This window comes from Brachyistius frenatus, unplaced genomic scaffold (genome assembly GCF_029030835.1).
Source record: "Brachyistius frenatus isolate BFR_SWC_R1_liver_20210118 unplaced genomic scaffold, ASM2903083v1 Contig_361, whole genome shotgun sequence".
In the NCBI taxonomy this organism is placed as follows: Eukaryota; Metazoa; Chordata; class Actinopteri; family Embiotocidae; genus Brachyistius; species Brachyistius frenatus.
Window position 1 is genome coordinate 217,857 of NW_027210960.1, and position 26,654 is coordinate 244,510.

The window sequence follows — 26,654 nt, forward strand, 5'->3', positions numbered from 1 at the left end:
GATACAAGAAATATGAGGTTACAGTGAGGACACTCAGTGTGTCTTTAAAGTCCACGAGAGCTTCAGATTTCAGAGATGTCAATAAGACAAGATGTTCACTTCTGATGTGTTTTTCTATGTTCAAAAAAACCTAAAAACAAACCAAATAATAAATCTTCAATAGGACAGCAATCCAATCAAGTCATATGTAGGAATTATGCACTGACATTTGTGGTAAACATCTTTTTTTAACATGCAAATTGTAAATGGTCTCATGATTTTAGTAGTTGCTTATTAATAATGTCTCACCAAATACAAGTTCTCCATCCATCCATTATCTATACCCGCTTTATCCTGAACAGGGTCACGGGGCGCTGGAGCCTATCCCAGCTCACTTAGGGCGAAGGCAGGGTGTGTAACCCTGGACAGGTCGCCAGTCCATCACACGGCCACATAGAGACAGACGGAAATAAAGACCATTCACGCGTAAGGGCAATTTGTAGAACCACCAAGTAACCTGAGGTGCATGTTTTTGGATGGTGGGAGGAAGCCGTGGTACCTGGAGAGAACCCACGCAGGCACAGGGAGAACATGCAAACTCCGCACAGAAAGGCCCAGGACCGGATTTGAACCCGGAAACTTTATGCTGTGAGGGGACCATGCTAACCATTGCACCACTGTGCCTCCCAATATGAGTTCTTACAACCCAAAATCCTAATCATCCCCTTCCATCATTATCTAAAAATAATGTCATGCTGCGAGATGATACTTTTAATACAAGTATAGCGTATTGAATGAAACAATAGAAACATGTAGCTTTAACCAAATCATTAAAGGTTAGATCGTTGAGTCTCTTTGTTAGAGATACAACCGGCCCAGCGAACATCCAATTTGCACAACAATACAGGAAAGGGGAGAGCATGTGGCAACTCATGACAGACAAGACATGCAGGTACAGAACCAGACTTTTATAGCCACTGACAAGTATTCAGATGCAGTTAGGGAGGCAGTGCACACATGGGTTTGATCACAAAACCACAAACACACACAGGTTTGGTGCAAGACAAGTTCCACCCTCTGCAGGTACGTAATAGTAGAGGCTCAGTTTGTAGCATTGCAGCATGACTGCCAGAAAATGAATGCATGCATAATCACTGTTGGTAATAATAAAGGATTGACATTATTTGTTTGGGAACTTCTGTTGTCTCTTTACATTTAATGTTCAATTTTAGATCCCTCTCAGTGTTTTTATCTTTCAGGAGTTAAACATTTTGTCTGTTCAGCATTCACGTGCTTAACTTACAAGTGCTGAACACGCTAAACGACAACACAAATGTACAGTTGATAGTGTGTCATTTGAACGTGACAATAGATGCAACACTTCTTAACAAATAAAAACTGTATACTTGGTCAATAACGTCCAATAGAAAACTCAGTCCACTAGATGGCAACAGAATCCAGATAAAATATTGTTGTCAGTGAAGACAGTCTTAGAATTTGTGTTTGAATTAAGAATCATTTTAATAAAAATCCCCAAAAGTTTATTTTTTCATTGATACCTGATCATATTCTAATATTTATGAGAAATAAGCCAATAATAAATATAATTTTTATTTATTTATCTATTTTGAAAAAACAGGTTGGACAGGCAAGCCTTGAATCTTGGTTTTAGTATCATTCAGATGTTACATCAGAATTATATAAAATTATGGGTCCTGCTTAAGACAAACATTTGTAACCAGTGACAAACTATACTTCTTCCTGCTTGAAAGGACCAAAGGCCCACACACAGTCAATTAGTAACTTCACTTCAACTGTTGTTCAAAGGTTAGGCTACAATGCACTGCACGTGATTACTTGCAAAAATGAAAATGTCAAGATGATTAATGCAGGTTGCAATTAGCATATGTACTCTTAATAAAAGTAAGTGTACAATATCTGTGGTATTACCATTACCATCCCTAAGAGAAACACACATGAATTTCACATTTGCAAAAACTCGTGACGACATGACACTCGTGACTGTGCACATGTGAAATTCATGTGGTGTTCGAACATTTTCATTGTGTAATGTGTGAAGCCCATAGGTTTCCATGTAAAACTGTTCCACCTGTTTTGCTTTAATATGTTGCAACATACGGTAAACATGTCATACATTTGATCTCATTTGAAAAACATGGGAACCTCATGTGTTTTTTCTGAGGGAGGGTCTTTAATGAACTTAAACCTGCTAAATGACAGATAAAAAAAAAAACAAAAAACAACAACAAATCCAGTTACAGTATGATTCTTTTTACTTCTGTCTCTTTAAAGGGAAGCAGGGAGACTGATGAGGAGGAGAGGGAAAGGGAAAGAAACAGAGAGAGCAGAGGACCCAACGGTGCTTTTCAATCCCAGTTCCGGATCCAAGAGTTGGTCCCTCTCAGTCACCCCTGATGGGATGCTCCCAGCCACAGGAAGAAACGGTGCTCCCATCTGTGCAGAGAGTCTTGCCAAAAGCACTGCAGTGTACTTGCGGTCAAAAATCTATAAAGTAGACTGTTACCTTTCAGTAAGCTTCATCCAATTTGTGACACACGTCTTGAGTCCAAGCATGGCTGCTCTTCTGTGGACCTCTCTTGATTCTTCATTAAGCTGCAGGGATGAGCTACGGTCAAGAGAAAAAGGGGACATCTTGTTAGAAAATGTGAGCAGAAAGAAAAAGGGCAAAGGCTGCAGATCTACCAGCATTTGCTCTCATTTTGCATTGAACCTGAGACTAATTTTAAGCCTCAGGAGGCCGGTGTGACATCCTTGCGGAGAGTCCGAAGGCCACTCTTTTATCATGGCACACATGGCCTCTCTGTGAGTGTCTGTGTCTCGTGTTTCCCTGGCCCGGGAATCCATGGCAACAGAAGCGTGAATGGTCTATTCAGGAAGGCCTCCACCATCCTCTGCCTCTGAAACTACAGATCAGTAAACAAACTGCGTGACTGCTTTCATCCAGGTTTGTGCCCACATGACAAGTACAGTTGTACTTTAGTCGCTTTGTTGGACCAATAGGCCGTAGGTGGAGAAACAAACCTCGTTCATTCATTCCAGGATTGAATAAAAGGGAAATGCTTTTTATGCCCCATGCAATTCTCTGTCATCTTAGCAATGACTGTAACAATGAAATTGTGTCATCCATGCTGTGGAGTGTAAAACCAGAATGATTTGGTTCACGATTAATGATTGATTGGTAAATTTCAGTTGCACCTCTTGTTTTCAGAAATTATAACAATACATTTTTAGGGCATGTATTCATTCAGCTGGTGCCAACAACAGATATTTATGTTCAAATAATGACGTTGAAGTTGCATCCTCTATTTACTGGCAACAATTTTACAAACACAATAGAAAGACAGTTTTAAATGAAATATTTAGGACAATGGAAATTATTACCATGAGTATAAGTTAGTCAATACACATATTTATATTATAAACACATTATATATTATACTTTTCTTGTTTTATCTTTTTATTTTTGCACTGTGGGACTGTGAGAAACAATATTTAGATTTCTCTGTATGTCTTGTGGTGAATTGACAATAAAGTTGACTTTGACTTAATGATGCAGTAATTTTTTGTTGATCTTGATTGTGAATTATACACGATACCCCCGACACTTCCACTTCACATCTGATTGTGAAATCTTTCAGTTTTTTTGTGTAGCTTTGGCCAGAGTGCAGCTTTGGCTGAATCACAATCCAGATGTTTTCTGGTAAGACAAGAGCAAAAATAGTGACAACACCCAAAAGGTTTCAATGAAATGTTTTGCCGACATTTGATATACGTTCTTAATACTAAATTGAAATGAATTTGATTCTTAGTCAATTGACTGATATTTAGATTGGTTGAATGCATCTGGACATCTGGAGTCATTTGGTGATGTTATGATGTTGGAGCTGATGTTTTTGAAATAAATTGTTTTCAGCTTGTTCATGTCTTTTAGCTCAAGACCATTCATTAAACAATGCAATGCAAAAACATTTGTCTGTACTGCCTCGGGGAAAATTTCCCTTTTAGACTCTCTAAATCTGTTCTTTTAATGTGCAGAAGTGTCTTAGTTTCTCGGATATTATTCAGTAGACAAAAGATTGTGTAAAAATTTGAATTCAGTTTTACCATCCTTGAGTCAACGCCTTTATTAAATGAGGGGCCGTTAATCTATAGGTCTCTATATTACAGACTTTTGAAGGGATAAGTTTGAGGACGTTACTTAACTCCCAGTCATCATTATATGTGATTGACTCATACCATTTACTCATTTTCCTGCAGTCTTTCCTTCTGCAGAAGCCATAATTGCTGGCTCAACAGAACGAGATCTGTGCTAAAGGGTCAGTGCATTTGAGAGGTGGCTTTCCCAGCACTCAGTTTTACGTTGAGCAATAAGGTCACATCCTCTGCCAACAGAAATTGTGGATGTTAAAAAGGGAAACGAATACTTGGGTGCATCCTCCACCCAGCAGTTCTTACCAAAACACACACAAATTCTGTTTTCAGATTTTGATGATGTTATTATTTCATGTACACTATAACTATAATTGCTAAAACTGTTTGAGAGAATTAGGTTATTATGCACACATACACACTGGACACACATAAACAGCATATGTGAAAGCTTGGTCCTTTAAGGGGGACCACGCTGGGATACACAGCATATTATTTAGGATACTGTGTTTTTAAAAGGCTATTAAATTAAAGATAGATATGGTAATGTCATAAGAAAATGATCGACTGCATAAACACCTCGACTAAACAGAATTAACGCTGGACGCATGCTAATTAGCTTCAAGGGAAAAAGTTGAATTAGTTGTTCGGGTTGAGAGAGGAGTGATCCGATTGGCTGAGAGGAACAAGTGTACAACCTCCGTCCAACGCGTCGGAATGACGTTAATCTACAAAGACGAATGATGTGGCAAAAATCAAAGGGCGAGTAGAAAGAAGTAGTTCCCCTTTGACATTGTTTTCATACATTATTTATGCTGAAGGCGAGCGTCGCTGCTTGATATACCAAAGAGAACGTTTAATATTGTAAATATGCCAAAGAAACAGTATATATACACACGGCGTATCGCACTTTAAAAAAAAAAGTGTGACGACGTATCCATCCGCCCCGCTGAACGCACTTCCATTTCCGGGATGTTTTCTCCGCCGACCAGCCTCCACCGCCATTGCAGGTCCAGGGAGTCGGTGTAGTGGCAGTCCGTCGTCAGCCGGGGGAAGACCGCAAGTAAACAGCTAAGGGACGAACAGAAAAGTACCGTCACGCCGACAATACGTTTTGAACAAGCCGAGTAATTAATTCACAATTGAAGTTGAGACGAGGAGCTCCCTGGCTGTCCGGCGTGGATCCGAGAGAAGCAGCCGCAGCTCGTTAGCATTAGAGGAAACCGGAGGAGAGAGAGAGCGGAACCGCCATGGCTCAGATCCTGCCTATTCGCTTCCAGGAGCACCTGCAGGTATGTGGATGAATGAATGCTTGAATTGTTTGTTAAAGTTTGTCCTCCAGTCTCAATCGCCGCGAGGTTCGTTGTCGCGCCGGAGACTTTCTCAACACAAGCGCGAGGTCGCTAACAGGCTAAAGTTAGCTTTTGCGAGCTATGCTAACTAGCCCGGCAGGGTGGATGACGTTTATCTGGGCTAGCATCGAGCCGTCTTGCTAACACGTTGACCAGCCACCCTCGATCATGACTGAAATCGAGAAAGTCCGCAGCGCAAACAGGAAGGGCATTTAAATAACGCTCTGAAGTCTAAACCAGAGACGACGTGTTCATTGTGTCATGAGTCGTGTGGTTTCCTCGGAGGACGTGCTGCTGTAGTTTGGTGCTCTCCGCTGTCAGTGCTGTCTGTGGGTGATCGTTACATCTACACATGTAATAATGGACATTACCACCTGGACAATCACCTGACGCCACATTCAGGCTGGCAGGTGAAATAAAGAGAGATATCGTGACTTGTACACTTGTTGTGGTGACAACATGCCCCGATGAAGACCTCGTCCTGTTCCTTTGAAGGTGATGGTCCCACCTGAGGAGGACGTCACGTCGGCCGGTTGTAGAAATGGTCACTTGGACTCCTCCTGTTGAATGACTTCTGTATCTGTTGGATTCTGTTTCTTTTTATCTGCAAGACAAACTTTGTCCTTGATATGGAGCAGTGAAGCAGCTATCACGTATTGGTGTCCCGTTCCCTCATTGTACCGTCTGGACTCAGCTTTCTGGAGGTTTAAAGGGACACACCTTCACTATAACTTCAATGAAACTGCCTGCTGATCAGCTCGAGGAAGCAGGAAGCTTATCGATCCACTCTGGGCTGCTGACGTCAAAGTTGCAATGAACACAACGCTGTAACTTTGGTGACTGGTGTTTGAGTCGAGAAATAAGAAGGAGAAATGTGATCTGTCCACCTTTTGGCTTTTATTTGAATCAACCAATGTCGGTGTAGTGCGAACATGAAAACCTTTGTCCATCACGGCCTTGTGAGACTTTACAACTTTAAACCTGCGGATGGACAGTTTGATACTTTGCTCTGGTGAAGGTGCAGTGGTGTCTGTGTTCATAACAGGTGGAGGCTGTGGGCACTTTGGTTTGCTGTTAAAACTGAACCGACATCTAACATTTCCTTGAAAAATAGCTGAAGTCACAGTAAAGCGCAGCGCTATTGTTGCTATCTTAGTTTGTGACGGCAGCGGATGAGTTAATATGGAGGCTGAGCGTCACAATGCGATGCAAAGGCCTTTTGTATGTGCAGCTACAATGAAATTATTATGGAATAATTTTTGACTCTCTTGTTAAGTCCCTTTGATTGCAAGAGTGGGAGTGAACAGAGAGCTGCACAGAAGTGGTGAATTACAGTGTGACCGTGTATTAAAATGGAGCTGATATTTTATCTTCAGCCAAAGGAAACGCTTGTGTGATCAAACCCTGACGCTACATCTCTATAGTCAAATTACAATATGCTGGTAACAGTAAGGTTTCATTCAAAGAGCTGTATGTTTAACATTAAACTGCAATTAGTTCATGATGTGCAGCTTCTGCTTATGTACAATAAAACTTTCATTTGAATCACATTACTTACTATGAACTTCCAGGCTGTGACTTGAGTGCGAGTCCCCTGGTTTGTGTCATTGACGCGTCACCGGGTTATTTTGTGTGACTAATGAACTCCCAAGAGATCTTTAGCATCTTATCAGTAATGCATGACCTGTATGTGCTGTTTCATGCATGTTTCACTGCATAATGTGAGCAGATCACACCAGGTATTGGAACTGGGAAGTCTCATCTGAAGTCTATATTAAGATAAACTGCCATTTTCCTTTTTGTGTTGGCTAATATCTTGGTTTGTCAATCCATTATTCCTGTTGCCCATCGGTGCATCAGGTGCTGAGCAGGAAGGAAGGTCTACGGCCTTATTGATACAATAGAGTCACATGATCTTGGAGAAATCATCCTGACATCAACTCCTAGTTTCTCCTTTGGGGTAGTGATTTTTAAAAAAATTTTACTACTACACATGCAGGCTCAGCAAAGCAGCTTCAGATACAGCAATTCTATTTCAACATCCATGTTTGCTTTAGCATACATACAACCATCAACTCTGCAAACAACATATCAACAGGGCCAACATTTTTAATGTCCTCTTAACACTAGTATCTCATATTTTTCTTACAGTTTGCGTTTAGTTTGAGCTGCTCCTATATGCCGTTGTCTCGAGAGGCTCATATTTAACAGTATCACAAAAATATGAAACTGTATGTGATTGTGGAGAACCACTGATGACTAAGTGGGGCTTGGTGATACGTCTATTTAATCGAACTGTGATGATCGTTCTCAGGTGTCCTGACTAACGGATGAATTTCTCGAAGTGCAACAGTTAGTTGACTAATCTATTAGTCAGTTGACCGGAAATTAATAGAAAGATACTTTGGTAAGCGCGCAATTGTTTTAGTTATTTTTTAAGCATAAAAATATATCAGTCAGACAAACTGCATATGTTCAGACATCATCTTGGTTTGTAAGAAATTCTATTGGTATTTTTTTTTCTCACTATTTACTGTTATTGTATAGGCAAAAACATAATGAAAATAATAAGGAATAATCATTTGTCTCAGCCCTCTCGAGTTTTACACAAGACATGTTAATATAGAGATTAATATACATTTTTAAATTTAGATAATACTAATTATTTTAGTGGATCTTGTGTAGAGGTCTAATGCACAAAGTCCCCGACCTCCCTTCCGCGCACACACACACACACACACACACACACACACACACGCGCGCGCGCGCACACGCACGCACACACACACACACACACACACACACACACACACACACACACACAACCGAGTGCTTCCTGTCAACTTGCACAGCTTGCATTTTATATATCATCCATTTATATAGTGTTAACTCCAGTTAAAGTCATTTAATTGCTCAAGTGCCAATTAAAATGCCTGTTTCTGAGCATTTCACATCTTTTCCGCACGCGACACAGTACATGCACTCAGTCGGTCATGTGCTCCCCTTCATTACTGCTATCAATAGGGAAACTACAGATGCAATGCTGTCACTACTGAACACGACATGTTTTGGGCAGTCAGAGAGAAAACAAATTGAACACCAGGCAAATGGAGAATACCTAATGTTAAATAAATGAATGTGCACTGGCTGCCCGGGGAATAATATCATTAATATAACTGTTGGGACAGGAACCAGTATCATTTAAAGACCGGACCTCAACACTCATCCCAATTGTTTTGGGATTTGGCTTTTTGTAATCTTTAAAAAAAATGGCTCTTGGATTCAGTGTATTTACTGGAAACATGGTTCCCATTCTCCGTTAACAAAAGCTACTCTTGCAACTCGTATTTAGTAAGACGAGTTTGACAAGCGAGAGATCCTTTCTGGTGCCAGAAGACAAACTTGATTATTTGTGGAGGGAAAAAAAACTTGTGATGTGTTGACTCAACATCGTACTTCACATAAATGTCCAAATAACATGTTAATCTTTATTTCATTTCCTGTGCATACATGCATGTTTTCTACACAGTAATTTATGTTTACAAAAAATTGGGATTAACTAAATCATCCGGTTAAAGTTATCAAGAAACAGAAAAGCCTTGTTGTGTCTCCCCTGAACTCTCGGCTGACATTAAAAACAACAGGATTCACCATAGTGCGTTAGAGAAACCTTACAAAGTCTAATAATTAAAACATAAAAGTATAGAGATTATGTAATTCATGACAACATCCATTTGCAGAAAATTCACTTCTTTTCTATTCAGAATATTTAGGCCATAATTCCTATTTGTTATGAAATCTTTTTTTTTTTTATCATTGATTGTGAATTACTTTGTATGATTAAGGAGCCTCGACGGAAGTCGTGAACTAAAGCACAAGTTTGACTACGGTGCAAGTAAAAAGAAAACGTGTAATTGGTAGTGACGGTTCTGGAAATAAATATTGTTGTTGGCTTTAAATTAGATGTTTGTGATCTGAGAAAGGATTTAGTTCCCTGAAAGCTCTAAAAAGATGGATTGTATGTCGGCAGTATGCCGACACTGAACGCATTGAATTGAGATTTATTTTCAGTTGTGTTTCATCCACTTGCTGTACTGCTGTACGTGTTCATACATCCCTGCTGTTTGTTCTGGTGAGAAGCGCATTCGTTTATTGTGCCTTGCTCTTTAAATATCACCTCGCAAAGATTGAATGTTGCACTTTGAACTCAGCTAGTAAATGACCACCTGATATCTCGTGACAGGCTGTTGAGGATACAGATCTGCTGAACACTTGACATTCTGCAGAATGATAAAGTGTGCGTTCTGGTGAAAAAGGAAACTGCAGTCTCACAACCACCTCAGCAAGATCTGGCCTGGAGTGGAGATGGATGAGCTCCAGAAAAGCCTGCATTCCTTCCATCTTTCCCCTCCTCTCTTTATCTGACAGTAGAGGCAGTCCTTCTGCTCCTCACCCCTGGCCTGGTCACATGTCCCCCCCCCCCAGTGGCCCATAGTAGTGGAGGAGGCAGCACTGGGCAGACCTGTTGATTCAGTCCTGGTAGACAATGGGTCCCTGGTTTCCTGTTGTGAAGCATTGCAATGAAGTGCTGCAAGCCTCAGCACATTACATAGCACATCCTTCCCTGGCCTGCCTTGAACTTTACATGTGTGGGACAGACACAGGGCTTTTTTTTTTTTTTTTGCTGAGCAAGATGTTGCTTTCCTTTTAAAGGAAGAGCAAACAGGTTAAATCCACAGATGGCACTCCCTTGAGGAATACTTCAGATCTGCAGGCCTGCTCCATATCTCTGAGATGAAGCAGCAGCCATCAGCTCAATTACAGGAATTTACACAGTTGGAAGTTCAATGAAGTTTTACACAAGTTACATGTTTTCACATCTAAATTGAAGCACTTTGTTTCCAGTCTCTTAATCGTTAACTGACAGAAGGAAGAAGCATTAATAATAAATCAGCCCCATTGAAATTCGGTAGCATTTATTTATTTTTATTCTGACCCAAACATAGTCGGAGCATGAACAAGAAACACGGCACTGCAGTGAAGTCAAGCTGGGAAGGTATTTGTAAATATAACCAGAAGGACTGCTGGTAGCTGCTGGGGACTGAGTGAACTCCATCATGCAGGATGTTCACTGTCTCTTTTCCCCAAGTCGTTTTTTAATTTCCTGAAGAAAGGATACGATTTGCTTGGACTCTGTTGCTCCTTTTCCACATTGCACCGATTACTTTTGTTCTCTGATTTCAACTCCTGTCGTGCCCTCGGAGTTGCTTATTACATTTTATCTTTTTATGACGTTATGATAGTTTGCATACATGACCACTGTATTTGTTTCTGGTGGCAAAAACATATTTGTAGGGTAATGTTTCCATTGCCGTCTTCAGATGTTCTGTTATAGCAGCTAATTTAATCTCCTGTGGATTTCTTGGATTACATGACATAGACTTTGATAACTAGTCATTGTTATCATCTGGGACATTTTATGATCAGAAGTCACGTCCTGTATGTCAGCTCCTTCCTGGGACCGGTAGTAGATCATCATGCTAGCTTTACTGATTAGAGTATAACTGCAGTAAATCCTTAATAAAACGTCCAATAAGTAAGCAATCAATGGCTTTCATTTTCTGACACTTATTTGACTCCAGTGCACCCGACCGGCTGCCTTTGTTGTTGGTTGCCATTAAACGTGAAGGTTTTAGTAAGACTTGCATATCATTGCAATTTTATTCACTATCTCTTGTGTAAAAATATTTCCTTGCAGGAACATTAATTTGGGACATGCCCTAATATAATATCATGTCATTGAGTCCCTGAGAACAATAAGAACAGTTTATGGGATGTCAGTAATGTATAGAGCAAAGGTAAGTCACTGGTAATCTGTTGCTGCCATTGCACTGGTTAGCCGAGCAAGTCTCAGCTACAGCAGTGTACGTGCTCTTGTGAATTGATTCTGTTATTATTCCTCTGAATTGTGTTTTTTTTTTTTCTTCTCTTCTTACCACCTGCTTAGCTTATCCTCTAAAAGTATTACACATTTTTCCAGCAGTTACGTTCCAATCACAGTTACCAGATTAGTTTGGCTCTCACTCGCCCTTTAATAACTGTCCAGTCTCTACTTGTTCATTCACAGTTGATGGATTAAAAGGTTTCATCAAAGCTAATGCTAACCGCTAAGTTAAAAGCAGCAGCACAAGGCCCGGGCAGGCTAGACTGAGGCTCTAAATGATTTTCCACACTTGGTTGTAGCTCCACTGGTTTGACCTGCTTTCACCCAAATTCCTCTTCATTGATGTCACAGAGATGGTAGCCCACCTCACTGTTTTACTATAAGGTTTCCATAGCAGACCAGACTGTGGTGTGGTCGGTCCGACATCTGTCCCTGTTTGTTGTTCTTTATTTCAAAGATCAGAGTTAACATATTCATTGTGATTAAGCTATGCTGTTCTTTCCTGTTTGACAAAATGCATTTCACTGTGAATGAAAGAGCTTCCTGCTGATCCCAGAATAGATGACAGATGGAGAGAGAGAGAGAGAGAGAGAGAGAGAGAGAGAGAGAGAGAGAGAGAGAGAGAGAGAGAGAGAGAGAGAGAGAGAAAACATGTAAATCAGTCTGGAAAGTATTGTTAAATAACATGTCGACATACCTCAGTCTGGTTTACACAGATTTAAAGTCAGTCAGTTCATTAACACAGACTTGGATCTCAGGGTCACTGCATGCTAGTGTTATAAATGAAGAGTGCATTTAGTTTGAATCCATGTTCAACAGGTCCAACTCGTTTTGTAGTGCATGATAAAACAAACTGTTGCTGGATATCACAGAGAGCAGATGCATTCAGACTTAAAGTCTTTTTTTCTACATCTGTTTCCCATTGTCTGGTGTATAAACAAATGCTATCCAGTAAACAAGGCTTCTGTACTACACCATGACGTTACCGTATGATGTCACCTCATCAGGAAAATGAAAAAAAAAACAAAAAAACACCACTGTTTCAGATCAGTTTTCTGGTTCTTTCCTCATAGCTGGTAGTAGCACTTGTTCTGTAAGGTTATTTATTGCAGCATCATTGAGAAGGAACCGGGTTACACACTGTTGGAAGAATGTGGGTGGGACAGGCTGCGGGAGGGTGTGTCCTGTCATTGATAAAAGGTGTCGCCTTCTTGTTGGGCAGTTGGTGGAACTGTGGTTTGTGTTTGCTGATTAGAATGGTTGACAGTCGAGACACATTTTTATCACGAACAAGCCTTTAAATGAACACTGGCCACCAAACGTGGGTAAATTGTGACTGTTGCTGGCAAACCTAGTCTGCTCTTTGGCTGAGATCCAATTTGTGTCCACAAAATTGACATTTGCTTGACATTTAAATTACGGGGTCTTAAATGATGAATCTGCTGACTTTTATGGCCGGTCAATTAAACTGGTCAGTAATACTTGCTATTAGAACACAGATCATGAAATAGTAAGCGTCCTTGTTAAGCTTGATGGCCCATTAGTTATGTAATTTTATCATGATTAGCTTATCCTGTTTATGGGTAGGCATAAGGGCCTGAGTGCAGTGTGTGGAGGATGTGGACTCGGACAGCTGTCGACACCATGGATACGCAGTAGATCTGTTTATACTACTTCCTAGAGTCAGCTTGAGAAACACGTTCTTCACATGCGCAGTCGGTCGCCGTCGACAGGAAGGCGTTTTCCCACACATGCTGTCACACACTTTATTCCTTATTCAAACTTTGATATGTGCCTCTGCAAGCACGCACACACACACACACACACACACACACACACACACACACACACACACACACACACACACACACACACACACACACACACACACACACACACACACACACACACACACACACACACACAGTCTTAATGCTGCTGTGTTTTAAATCAGGGGAGAAACCTTCGTTAAAACAACAGACTATACTGAGGTTAAGTTTTTTTTTTTTTTTTTATAGTTTTGGTGGGGATTAAAAAAAATGTTACAGAAAGAAAGTCATTGATGCAGATACCAACAGCAAAGTATTTTCCTTATAATAATCTATTAATATAAACTTTCTGTTGCATGTTGTTTCAAGTCGACCGCAAATTATTATTATTATTATTTTTTTAATATATAGTTATCAATCATTATTAAATTCCCCGTAAAGTTTGCTGATGTCAGTGTGGACAAAAAACTGCCTCCATTACAAGTGTCAAAAGGTTTGACAAACATTTTTAAAGAATCTTTGCAAAACAATTGTGTGTACAGTACTGCACATGAAATATATATGAAGCGGATATCATCTGATATATCTTGGAATTCTAATACTCTCATATCAGTGTTGGCATCGGTCGGGCTTTAATTTATCAAATCATAAATGATCTAATGTATTGCAAAAGTAGAAGACGTTGCAACAGCAAACGCTGCCTTTGGGAAGTGTTTTTGTGTAGTTTCATTTCCTTAAGCTTTACTTCATAACTGCGTTGCGGTTTGCAGTTAACAGGAAGACACTAAGGTTTGTGTGATGACTGTGTTTTCTCATTTTCCTTGTGAAGTGTTGTTACAGTTTGAATTGCAGCCGTGGTAGTTTGTGTTTGTCCCAGCAGTCTTGACTCTCCTGCTCTGAGCTGCTTTGGCACATCCACAGTAGGTGGTGCTGAGTCAGGGTTTGTGAGGCGGCCCAGGCGCCCTGTTCCCCGCCTTGGTAGTTAGCTGGTCTGTAGAACTTGCTGGTCTTGTATGCTGCAAATCAGTTCACCCACAGGCTCAGACTGTTTTTTTTGTTGGTTTTTTTTGTAGGTGAAGCCTCTTCCTGTACTATATCATTTATTTGTTCTTGGACACCAGCATCTCAGTAAAACTGAAGCAACGCTGCTGGTATTCTGTTGTTGGTTGATTGTGCTAACCTAGACGTTGGTTAGCATGTGATGTCTTTTATCTTAACATTACACTAGATTAAGCACAGGGGATTGTCTGGACAGGTGCTGTGGGAAAATTCTCTTCATACAGTGATATTGCAATGCCTCATCTTTTATAAACTGCATCTGACCAAACTTAATACGTTTGAAGACGTCAGACCCTGAAAAGTTGCCGGTGCTCAGATCGCAGCGAGGCTCCTGTGTTTTGCAAATATGCTTGTAGTTTCCTCTTTGGCCCGTGCTTTGAGGACTTGGATGTGGATTAGCTCTCCACCCAGCCCAGCTCCCGAACTGTTGGGACCGATCCACAGCTGCATGTGTCCACAGAGCGGCTGCTCGCTGTCAGAGCTCATCGGCCGGCTGGCGGAGTGCAAAGTAGCCGTGCTGAAAGTGAAGTCTTTTTTTGGTCAACCCCTGGCGTTTGGATCAAGTTAACCATTTAAAGCCACGGTCACTGTGCACCGTGTTAACAGACTATCGGAGGCTTTTGGAGCTGCCTGAATTTAATGTCAGTATGTGATTGCTCCTGATATCTAACTTACCTTTTGCAGCCCATTTCTGTTCAATCTAACATGTCTTCCATCTTTTTTTTTTTTTTTTTTTTTTTTTTTTTGTCTTAGCTCCAAAACTTAGGGATCAATCCGGCCAACATAGGCTTCAGCACCCTCACCATGGAGTCTGATAAGTTCATCTGTGTCCGGGAGAAGGTGGGCGAGCAGTCTCAGGTGGTGATCATTGACTTGGCCGACCCCAATACACCAATCAGGAGGCCCATCTCAGCTGACAGCGCCATCATGAATCCAGCCAGCAAGGTCATTGCGCTTAAAGGTATGTCACTTCTTTGTCATTACAAAGGCCACATTTCTTTAAATGAGTGTAGAAGAGAGAGAGCTGCTCTGTCAGGCTTTAAGAATAGAAGTTTTACCTGAGTGTTATATTTTAACTAATCACCTGTAAGGGGTTTTCAGTTTTGTCGTGTTTGTTTAGTAAACAGCAACATTATCCATTTAGTAGTATTCATATTATTATAGTATTATACATTATTTTCATTTATTTATGTCCATTCACATCCAGCTACTTTAGTTTTCTGCTGAGGTAGTGTTTATTGACCAACATGTATGTTTTTTTTTTCCAAACATTTGTCCTGTAAATACTCAGAGTAGCATATTTTTATTCTTTTTGTCCAGCATTCATAATTGCGTTGACTTTTTTGTTTGTTTTTGTTTTTGTCTTTTCTATGTTTTTTTTTTTCTTTACTGCTTTCTTATGTGTTTGCAGACGGTGAGTTGAAATTTAACTACTTCATTGTGAAAGTAAAATCCTGTTTTCAAGACAATATTTATGAGCACTGAAATACTTCCATTTACCATTGCTCTATTAAGTGAACAACTGAAGCAAATAGATTATTGTGATTTCAGATAACAGGGCTTTATCTACCATTGTTTGTGGGTTTTGGCACAATGTTTAAGTATTTGACATATTTTCGAACCAAGTTCTGAATGAGTATTTTGGACTTTTTTACATGTAGGCCATTTGAAATATTCCTTCGTAAACAGGATTTATCTTTCACAGCCTTACAGCTTGCTGGCATTCCATCATTTTTATTATATGTATAAGTGATTTAGAACTGGTTGAATGTGTGATAATACTGTGGGTAAAATGATTCCATTTTAATTCACATTTCTTCTAAGTTTCCATTTGAAATCCATGTCCTCTTCCATCTGTGGGAAATTGTAATTACCCAAACCTGTTTTTCACTTGTGTTTAATATTTGTTCATTCATTTTGCAACTATTGACCAACTTGTGGTTCTCCATACCAAGAACTGAGGATTACAGTTGAATACAGGAGATCATAGGATTAATGTGTCGACTTGTAATCTGTGTAGGAAGTCTCACGGTACCTCACAACAGCATTGGTTTGATCTCGCATGTTCCTAATGGGACATCCTTCTCTGTCACGTAGTCCCAGATGAGGAGAGAACTGGGTCAAAACCAGACTTTGGTTAGTAACCTGTAGGGCTTGCTTGCCAGGGTGTTACAAATGGAAAAAGGCTCATTTAGGTTTGATAGCTACTCGGGGGTAAAGAAGCGTTTACTGTCCAGTAGATCCCAGAAGCCAGCAGCCTTGTGTGTCATCTGTCTGTGTTCAGCTCTTGGCCTTTTCCCTGTCCAGCTATTAGAACAATATTTGACGAGCCAAAACCCTTGTGTTGGAGGGTTTTCGGCTGAACTCTCCCTGTAGTTTGAGTTTGATTCTTTACTCTGAGTGGATATCTGAGGCCTCGTTGACCCTTCAGGCTTACATGTAAAGCGACTGTTATTTTGATCAATGATTTTTCTCTAGTTCATGATCAAATGATTCACCCCAATTCCTTTATATCGTCAAACTACACTAGTGATCAGATTAAAATGTGTTGATTTCTAGTAAATGTATCTATTGGAGCTCAGTAAATGTTAATGTTTTCCAATGAGGAATGAGGCAGTAGTAATAGAGTTATTTTTGGGGTGAGTGCAGAGTTGGTAATTGTAAAACAACTCGGCAGATGTGCGAGTCTCCAAACTTTACAGTTAACTGTTGAAATCAAACGTCTTTTCTTGGCTGATTGTCCCTTCAGCTGAGGACGTGATACAGTAAGGAGCACTTTTAAGGAGCTAATGTGATCTATAGAGCACATCATGAGTGATCAATAGTTCTATCACTGCTCATTCTGCACCTGATTAAATGTTCCACATTAGATCATTTTAGTTGGTACTGGTTAATAGTGACCCTGATTAGATTCTCACCTTTATCCAAACATTGCTGTCTTTGTATGACATAGAAGAAGACGGATCACCACAGTTTACAATAAATGGGGTCCTTCTTTAATTAGGGCCACTCAGAAAATGCTTCCCACTGAAACTAGTAGCACTTCAGCTGTGCTTTTTCTTCATCGCTCACAGCAGACATGAGCTTTATGATTGAGGATGTTGGAAATATCACACCGTCTGTCGACCCGCTCCTCCGTGTTTCCACCTTTTCTGTCTTCCCTGTTCAGTCTACCATATTGATGCTTCTCAGTCGGCCTGATCATGTGACACAATATGAACCTTAACCTTTTCATGTAACCACATCTGAAAGGATGGACACGTGTGTGTGTGTGCACGCACAAAAATATGCGCGCGCGCACACACACACACACACACACACACACACACACACACACACACACACACACACACACACACACACACACACACACCTACCTCCAACCGCTAATCATGATTCAATTGATTCAATTAAAAATCCCTCTTTGCTTGCTCATTGAAATTTGGCTGCTGCTGAAAGTGGTCTATTTGGCACACTGCTTATTGCACTTTGATCCCATGGCTTAGTGATGGCACAAATGATCTCGGCGGTTGTGCTAACGCATCCATCTTTGCATTTTCTCACTTTGTCGATGCGTTTTCAATAATGAACAAACAAGGAAGTCACACTGCTTCTTAATAAAGCTATAGCTCACTGAACTAAGTTGAACTAATAAAACAGAAAATTCAGGTGAGTGAACCTTTCTTTTAAAACATTGAATCTGTGGTCTGTTATCCAGGCATCACAAAACATATGTAACTTAAATTGTAGATAATCAACCAGAATCATTATTGGACACCTTTTCTACTCTTGTCTAAAAGTCTAATTCCTCAAAACGTTCCCCTCTAGTTGCGCCTCTATTCAACTGTCCTGTTCCTCTTGGATATTTGTCTCAGATGCAGATGTGTTTGCCTTCTTTGTGAGTTGCTTCTCCCCTCCGTCTGCTTTGTTCCTTTCTCTGACCGCTGTTCATTTAATGGGGTTGGCCACGTGGTCGGACATACTTCATGACACGTACCGAGTACATTTACTAAACGTATTTCAAGAGCTGTGGTCAGTTCAGTTAAATACTGAGCTTATTAGTCTTCTTGAATTTATAGTGACCTGTGCTGAGAAAGAGGTCTGTATGCATCAGCCACTCACACTCGGATCACCAGCAGTCATCATCGTCACAACCTCATTAATTACACTGAAAATAAATTTCTTCGTTACTCAAAACATTATTCATCTCCTTAAATGTTCATACAGTGACATCAGGCAAACTGCAGTTATGTGTTCTTACTGACCTGTCACATAAAGTCTGTATGTAGTTTAGAAAGGGATGATTTATTTGCTTGAGGACACAATCACACCTTGTGTAGCCTCTCAACAGGCTGAAATTTAAATTCACTTGTTGTTTCTTCTTTTTTTTGACGGTACTCTCACTACACTTCATAAGACAGAATTTCCGACTACAGCATGTTCGGCATCCCCCGTCTGTCAGTCATGGCGTTGTTGCCTCATGACCTCTGTACCATGACTACAATATTTCAAATATGAATCTCCCGTCTCTTATAAAATTGGGTGCGTTTCTTTTTCTATGAATGTGTGTGCGGACATGCCGTCGTCAGAAACGATAACATTCTTCCGGGGCCCGGTTCCTGCCCTCTTTCTCCCCCCTCTAGCCGCCAAAACTCTTCAGATCTTTAACATTGAGATGAAGAGCAAGATGAAGGCGCACACCATGACGGACGATGTTACCTTCTGGAAGTGGATCTCCCTCAACACAGTTGCACTCGTGACCGACAATGCCGTCTACCACTGGAGCATGGAGGGTGACTCGCAGCCTGTGAAAGTCTTCGACCGCCACTCCAGCCTGGCGGGCTGCCAGATCATCAACTACCGCACTGACGCCAAGCAGAAATGGCTCCTGCTCATCGGTATCTCCGCTCAGGTAATTTTCTATTAAAGATGAACGCTAATGAGCTCAGTGGTTGATGTCTTCACCACATAGAATCTATAGTAGACAGCCCGTTTACATCCATAAGTAACCGTATGTATACAGTAGCTTTAGCATTGGTTAGCCAGTGAGTTTGCGTTCTACACATTCACATATATTGTTTTGCCTTTTTCAGCAAAACCGAGTGGTGGGAGCCATGCAGCTGTACTCTGTTGACAGAAAGGTTTCTCAGCCCATCGAAGGCCATGCTGCCGGCTTCGCTCAGTTTAAGATGGAGGGGAATACAGAGGAGTCAACTCTGTTCTGCTTCGCCGTCAGAGGCCAGGCTGGAGGGAAGGTGGCTGACATTAATAACATAAGAAATACAGATTTGATGTCACTGGCATTATCCTAGGAAAAAAACCCTCACTGTATCTGTCTCTCATGAATGTTTTCTCTTTTCAACCCAGTTGCACATCATCGAAGTGGGAACCCCACCAACTGGTAACCAGCCATTTCCAAAGAAAGCCGTGGATGTGTTCTTCCCTCCAGAAGCCCAGAACGACTTCCCTGTGGCCATGCAGGTTTGTTTGTACAACTGAGCATCTGGCTTTGACAAATTCATTTAAATTCAGCCTTCTGTCGATAGTAAACTGTCATCCAATACCCACATTATACATGTAAATCATACACATGGAAGTCATCTTCGTAGCATCTTTTAAGTAAATTTGACTGTATACATTTATGTGAGGTCACTAATTTCCTTTTTTTTTTTAATTCTGGAACAGATAAGCTCCAAGCAGGATGTGGTTTTCCTTATTACCAAATATGGCTACATCCACCTGTATGACTTGGAGACAGGCACCTGCATCTACATGAACCGCATCAGCGGAGAGACCATATTTGTCACCGCTCCTCACGAGGCCACCTCAGGCATCATCGGTGTCAACAGGAAGGGACAGGTAAGAATGCCAACTGCCGTGTGTCTTGGCAGCTCAAGGAAATTACACTGATGTTGTTCATGGCTGCCCAGTCTTTTGAATGTCAAATATTTCTTCATAACCTCAACAGAAGCGGCTTGTTACTTACCGCTCATTTCATCAGCAGTCACATGTCCAACAAATCTGACAGAGGTTAATAAACCCGAACAAGCACAACATCAAACTTCAGTGGTTGCGTGGGGTAGTGACAGCAGCATCCCCTTGTTTGTCTGTCGTCATCAGCGAAGCTCAGACTTTGCAACGGGGCATTATAAATAATCCAAGGTGCAGTGTTTCACGTAGAGAGAGCGGAGAGGATTGTGTCTCTCTGCTTCTGTAACACTGAACCAGAGAGGAGAACTGGATACAGCCAGCTGATGAATAATGTTCCAGCCAGGCCACACACCACATGAATAATTGAGTGAAGAGGGGAAAGCTGATCTGAGGCAGTGACAGATCTCTCTCTCTCTCTGTGCGTGTGTGTGTGTGTGTGCGCGTGTGTGTGTGTGTGTGTGTATGTGTGTGTGTGCGTGTGTGTGTGTGTATGCACAAACACATACACAAGAGTGGTGATCTGAGATAATAGGCCGCTGTCTGCTCCCCTCAGTGACACCAATTGGTTTCCAACAAAATTGGTAATCTGACACTGATTAATACATCACTACAATACTACATAGATTTCATAAATACTTGGAAATAAAGCTAACCAGATGACTGCTAACTCAGAAGTAAAGTTGATCTAATGCCGTGTAATAATTTTCTTTAGTTGTTAGGAAAAAACATTACAGCCTTACAACTAAATAGGGGTAAATTACAGGGCTGTGCACCTGTCACCTTCACAAAAAAAATCTATACCATCAGCGCCTCGTGCCAAGTTAAGGTGCTAACATGCTGAGTTTATGGAAAAAATAAAAGTCTATGGTGTCCCGTAAAATCTCTCCATTATTGCTGTTTGGGCGCTGTCTCAACTGGTCCCTGTAGTTGTCAGCAAGTTTCGCATTGTTAGCTGGAGACGAGGCGGTGACTGCTTGGTTGTTTGTTAGTGTATCAGCATCAGGACCGACACCGTGACTCAGACTGGGTGGAGGGCACAGATCGGGCACCTCAGTGAACTGACTGGAACAGAGGAGGGAAAATGAGGAAAGTAAGTGACAGACTTAGAGGGGGGAGAGAGAGGGGAAGCCCCCCTCCCGTCAGCACATGATGTAAAGTGGGAGGCACAGCCTGGTGGCCTAAATCCTCTTAGTGCAGGTCCTCTCTTGCAGTCACAGCCACCTCCTTGTTTTCCATGGCATTAGCATGGCCGGGACCTGTTGTGCGTGTTGTGTGTGTGTGTTGTGTGTGATTCACTTGATACGACAGCTCATGTGTTATCTGATATTTCGTGGTTCTGTTAGTCGTCCTGGCAGGTTGTTTTTTTTTCCCCCAGTCAGTGGCCTGTTACTTTTAAACAGCACAATAAACTTTGTAGCTTCACATGTGGCCGTGCTGTACTGTTTGCTTAAGTATTGACTCACATGGTTAGAGGATTTCTTTAATCTTCATTTTGGAGGAAAATGTTAGACCAGGCTTGAGTAAGCCTCCAGTCCCGTCCCACTCGCGTGTTTCTGTTTGTAATTATTTCTGACCTTAATATCAGGCTCTTCATCCCTCTCAGACACTGTAGGCTCCTTCCTGACCACACCTTGTATATACCGACTACAACTCTTAGAAACCCCTTTTTACTCCTTCTTTTCGTTTCGATTCGTTTCTTTTTAGTCTCAACTACTTCCAATTAGTCCACCCACGTTATAAGTAACCCTACTTTAGTGACAGGAAGAATGAAGTCTACTCACCCGTATAGAAAGCCGGGGCACTGACCTGCTGTGCTTGTTTGTAGAGGGGCCAACACTGGCTGTCTTTCTCCTTCACCCCCCCCACCCTCCCCTCTCGCTCTCTCCTCCATCCTGCTCTTTTCATTTGACTCGTTCTCCTCCTTCTCAGTTGCCAGACTGCTCACAAAAGCCCTGCGTTACACTGACCCACTAATAAAACATTTGCATTCAGCAGCTACATTCTAAGGCCAGAGAGAGTGTGTGTGTGTGTGTGTGTGTGTGTGTGTGTGTGTGTGTGTGTGTGTGTGTGTGTGTGTGTGTGTGTGTGTGTGTGTGTGTGTGTGTGTGTGTGTAGATTCAGCTGAGGTCGCGCACGCTGCTGATTTCTGACACAGTATGCAAATAACAGATGTGCTGATTTATGCCAGTGCGATCCTGATGTATGTTAAATGAGCTAAAAAAAAAAAAAAAAAGCGACTTCCAGTTGAGGTTATATTCTCTGATTGGCAACATTCCTGTGATCCAGATGCCTCCTAGAAATAATATTGTTGAAGGTAGCCATTAAGAACCTACCAAACCTAATGGGGATAGTAAGTGAGGGGACAATGCACTTGAGTTTATACGAGTTGGTGGTTCATATAAGACAGAGGAGGTGTCAACAAAAGTAGAGTATGGTGTCTAAGGTGATAATTAGAGCCCAAATGTTGCCCTTAATCTGGTTCTCTTTCACTGCATTTCCCTGTGACGTAGGTGTTGTCCGTCTGCGTGGAAGAGGAGAACATCATTCCCTACATTACCAACGTGCTGCAGAATCCAGACCTGGCTCTCCGCTTAGCTGTCCGCAACAACCTCGCCGGGGCCGAAGAGCTCTTTGCACGCAAGTTCAACAACCTCTTTGCTGCTGGCAACTACTCGGAGGCGGCCAAGGTTGCTGCTAATGCACCAAAGGTACTCGTTCCTCAATAGGGTCAATCAGCACCTATCTAATACAAACTGAACAGAAGTCGTTGAGCTCCAGAAGACTGTATTTCTTGTGGGGTTATCAGATTAAATTTCATCATCCTCCACCCACCTATTTATCATTTGTTTACATCTGTTCTCACCTTTGGTTGACCTTTCCCCTCTCAGGGTATCCTGCGCACCCCAGACACCATCCGTCGCTTCCAGAGTGTTCCCACTCAGCCGGGCCAGACCTCCCCCTTACTTCAGTACTTTGGTATCCTGTTGGACCAGGGCCAACTCAACAAGTTTGAGTCCCTGGAGCTTTGCAGGCCCGTCCTGCAGCAGGGGCGGAAGCAGCTCCTGGAGAAGTGGCTGAAGGAAGACAAGGTATGTAGAGGTCCATCTTGGCCTCAGCTCACATGGAGCGGCTCTTCCTGAGCTGCCTGTGTTGTTTACATAAGTTGCCTGTTATCTTGGATCCCACGAGATCATCTGACATCCAACATTTCTCTCAAACTGGGGGTGGATCTAAGATGCCTCATTAGCAAAGAAGAGGAATGTGGACTGGGGGTTGTAAGGGAATGTATATTTGAAATTTAATGATTTGTATATTTATGTGTATTTTATTGGACTTTTGTCATACAAACATTGCCCATGTTTTTTCTTTACATAAGTACGCACTACTTTTATCCTTTGGTATAACAGGTTTAATCTGTTGATGTATTTTTACTGTGTTTGCTCATTTCTGATGTCGCTTGTAGCCAATATAAAAATAACAACAGACAAAAAAACCCTGAAATTAAGAGAGGGGGGAGATGAATATCTTTCCTTGAAGATTGTATTGAATTCGTTGCAGTGCTGATGTGACTTTTGCTGTATTTCAGCTGGAGTGTTCAGAGGAGCTGGGTGACCTCGTGAAGGCTGTGGATCCTACCTTGGCTCTCAGTGTCTACCTGAGGGCCAATGTCCCCAACAAGGTCATTCAATGCTTTGCAGAGACTGGTCAGTTCCCCAAGATTGTCTTGTACGCCAAGAAGGTAAGTCTGAGTTGGTATTTAGTCATTAGTTTCAATAAACTGCATTGCACGATGTTTGAAAAGCTTTAATGAAAATGTGTCTCTCCATTAAATATAATCAACTTAATGGCACTTCTTCATAGGTGTTCTCACAATGTCCCTAAAACTTCTATCCATGTATTCATTTGTTTTTGTGTTGTTGTTCCAGGTGGGCTACACTCCAGACTGGATCTTCCTGCTCAGAAATGTGATGCGGATCAACCCAGAACAAGGCCTCCAGTTTGCCCAGATGCTGGTCCAGGATGAAGAGCCGCTGGCTGACATCACACAGGTCAGAGCAATAACTGCTATGTATATTCTAGCACTAGTCTCTGTTCAGTTGTCTTTTTGTGTTGTGTCTTTTGAGTTTTGGGGAACGCTAATGAAGATAGACATCGTCGCCTTCTCACAGATCCCCAATCGGCAATTAACAAGTCATCTTCAAACGTTCCTTGAAATCAGACAAAGAGTTTGAGTCACAAGACATGCCAGCAGCTGTCCTGTAAGGAAATACACTTCTTCCTTTACTTCCTGCCTCTGCAGACTCTCTGCAGTGCAAATGTCAACCGCTGACATGGCATTCTGTGTTGCCTAGAGTGCTGCACTAGCGGGTAACGAGAGTTTCAGAAGTGCAACACATTGCAGCAGAGGCTTACATCAATTGTTGGAACAAAAAAAACTGTTGTATTCAGCCAACTTTAACTTTACGTTGACTCATTTTTTAAGCTGTGGAGAAGGGTGTGCTTGCATTTTTTAAATGTGCTGCTGTTATTGGTGCATCAGGAGACTGTGGTGGCAGTGCGCTGTCAGCCACAGTGCTGAAGTGATTTATTTAGTATGATGAAAGGTTTTGACAAGTAATATTCTTATCAGAGTTTTGCAGCCATGTTAGCCTGTTCTCTCTTCTTTTCTGGAGTTTAACTTCTCACCTCCGTGTGTGTGTGTCTGTGTCCAGATCGTGGATGTTTTCATGGAGTACAACCTGATCCAGCAGTGCACCTCTTTCCTCTTGGATGCCTTGAAGAACAACAGACCCTCGGAGGGACCGCTGCAGACTCGCCTGCTGGAGATGAACCTCATGCATGCTCCACAGGTAGACTTATCTGCACATGCAAAGAATTCCCTAAATTAAGCTATGACGATTTTTTTTTTTTTAACGCTTCTTGTCATGGGTGCAGGTTGCCGACGCTATCCTGGGAAACCAAATGTTCACCAACTACGACCGCGCCCACATCGCCCAGCTGTGTGAGAAGGCTGGACTCCTGCAACGGGCACTGGAGCACTACACCGACCTGTACGACATCAAGCGCGCTGTGGTGCACACACACCTGCTCAACCCAGAGGTGGGCGCCGCTTACCTACCGAGGGAAACTAAATTCAAACTAGAAGCTATATTTCTTGTCAAATGCTCATCGCTTATGGCGGAATCCGTGGTGTTTTTATGCGAGCCATGACTTAAACTAACATTTGCTCCTCCGCATGCAGTGGCTGGTGAACTACTTTGGCTCTCTATCAGTGGAGGACTCCCTGGAGTGCCTCAGGGCCATGCTTTCAGCCAACATACGCCAGAACCTTCAGATCTGCGTCCAGGTGGCCTCCAAGTACCACGAACAGCTCACCACGCAGGCTCTCACTGAACTCTTTGAGTCCTTCAAGAGCTTCGAAGGTGAGATCCCAAACTTCATTCTGGCGTCCTGCATCCTTTGATATCGATAAACTAAAATCCAGACAGCACAGATGTTGGGTGTTCTGGAGTTCAGAGATGATTTGCACTGCACAGTAGAGCAGTTCTTCTAAAATATGTCTGTACTCCGACTCGACATTAGAGTAGCATTTGACTTGTCCCTCAGTTATGCTGCCATTCCGTCCTGCTCATGTACTTCAATGCCCTCCATCTATCAATTAGACAAGTAGGCCAGAGCAGAGGCAGGACAATCAATATATTGTGCAGAATGGCCTGGAGCTGAACTAATGCAGCGCTTCTACTATTACTGGAATAATGGAGCATAAAGGTTAAGTAAGGGAATTGGGAACGAGACAAACTTTAGACATGGAGCAGCATATTAATGTCAGTTCTGTCTTTTCAGGACGTAAAACCGGATCCATACTGCTCTCATTAGTTTGGGGGAACTTGTAGACGTCATTCGAAACTTTACAGTCTTTGTCTTTGTCCCTCAGGTTTGTTCTACTTCCTGGGCTCGATTGTGAACTTCAGTCAGGATCCTGAAGTCCACTTCAAATACATCCAGGCAGCCTGCAAGACGGGCCAGATCAAAGAGGTGGAGAGGATCTGTAGAGAGAGCAACTGCTACGACCCCGAGCGCGTCAAGAACTTCCTCAAGGTAAATCCACAGGGACGGCTGTAACGTATCAAACAGACTCTGAACAGCGACTTATTTTACTTGATTGTTTCTTTACTGTTTCTTCCTGATGCACTCTGTTGCTTTTTGTCTGATTTGTGTGGCCAGCCTGATAAAACCTGAATGTGTGAGAGTAAGTGATGAAGTTGTACCATCGGGTGGCCGAATGTTGCGTGACAGAGTTTTCAAATTAAAAGCCTTAATTTCAAATCAAAAGCTCTCTAGCGTTTCAAATAGCTATATACTAGGTATTCACCAAGTCTTGCTTCATTGTCACATCTTGTTGGACCTTTTTACGATTTTGACAGTCGT

General features: G+C 41.9%; 1 protein-coding gene across 1 annotated transcript in view; it reads left to right on the forward strand.

The window, feature by feature from the left end:
* Positions 1-5,147: 5,147 nt before the first annotated feature.
* cltca (clathrin, heavy chain a (Hc)) overlaps positions 5,148-26,654 on the forward strand; it is a 32,089-nt gene continuing 10,582 nt past the window's right edge. The window contains exons 1-14 of the mRNA XM_069724110.1: positions 5,148-5,462; positions 15,048-15,255; positions 18,938-19,206; positions 19,388-19,549; positions 19,662-19,775; positions 19,980-20,153; positions 22,736-22,933; positions 23,114-23,314; positions 23,812-23,964; positions 24,152-24,274; positions 24,938-25,075; positions 25,161-25,325; positions 25,468-25,648; positions 26,161-26,324. Of these exons, the coding sequence (XP_069580211.1) occupies positions 5,421-5,462; positions 15,048-15,255; positions 18,938-19,206; positions 19,388-19,549; positions 19,662-19,775; positions 19,980-20,153; positions 22,736-22,933; positions 23,114-23,314; positions 23,812-23,964; positions 24,152-24,274; positions 24,938-25,075; positions 25,161-25,325; positions 25,468-25,648; positions 26,161-26,324 (2,292 nt within the window). The 5' untranslated portion in view covers positions 5,148-5,420. The remainder of the gene's footprint in view (positions 5,463-15,047; positions 15,256-18,937; positions 19,207-19,387; positions 19,550-19,661; positions 19,776-19,979; positions 20,154-22,735; positions 22,934-23,113; positions 23,315-23,811; positions 23,965-24,151; positions 24,275-24,937; positions 25,076-25,160; positions 25,326-25,467; positions 25,649-26,160; positions 26,325-26,654) is intronic.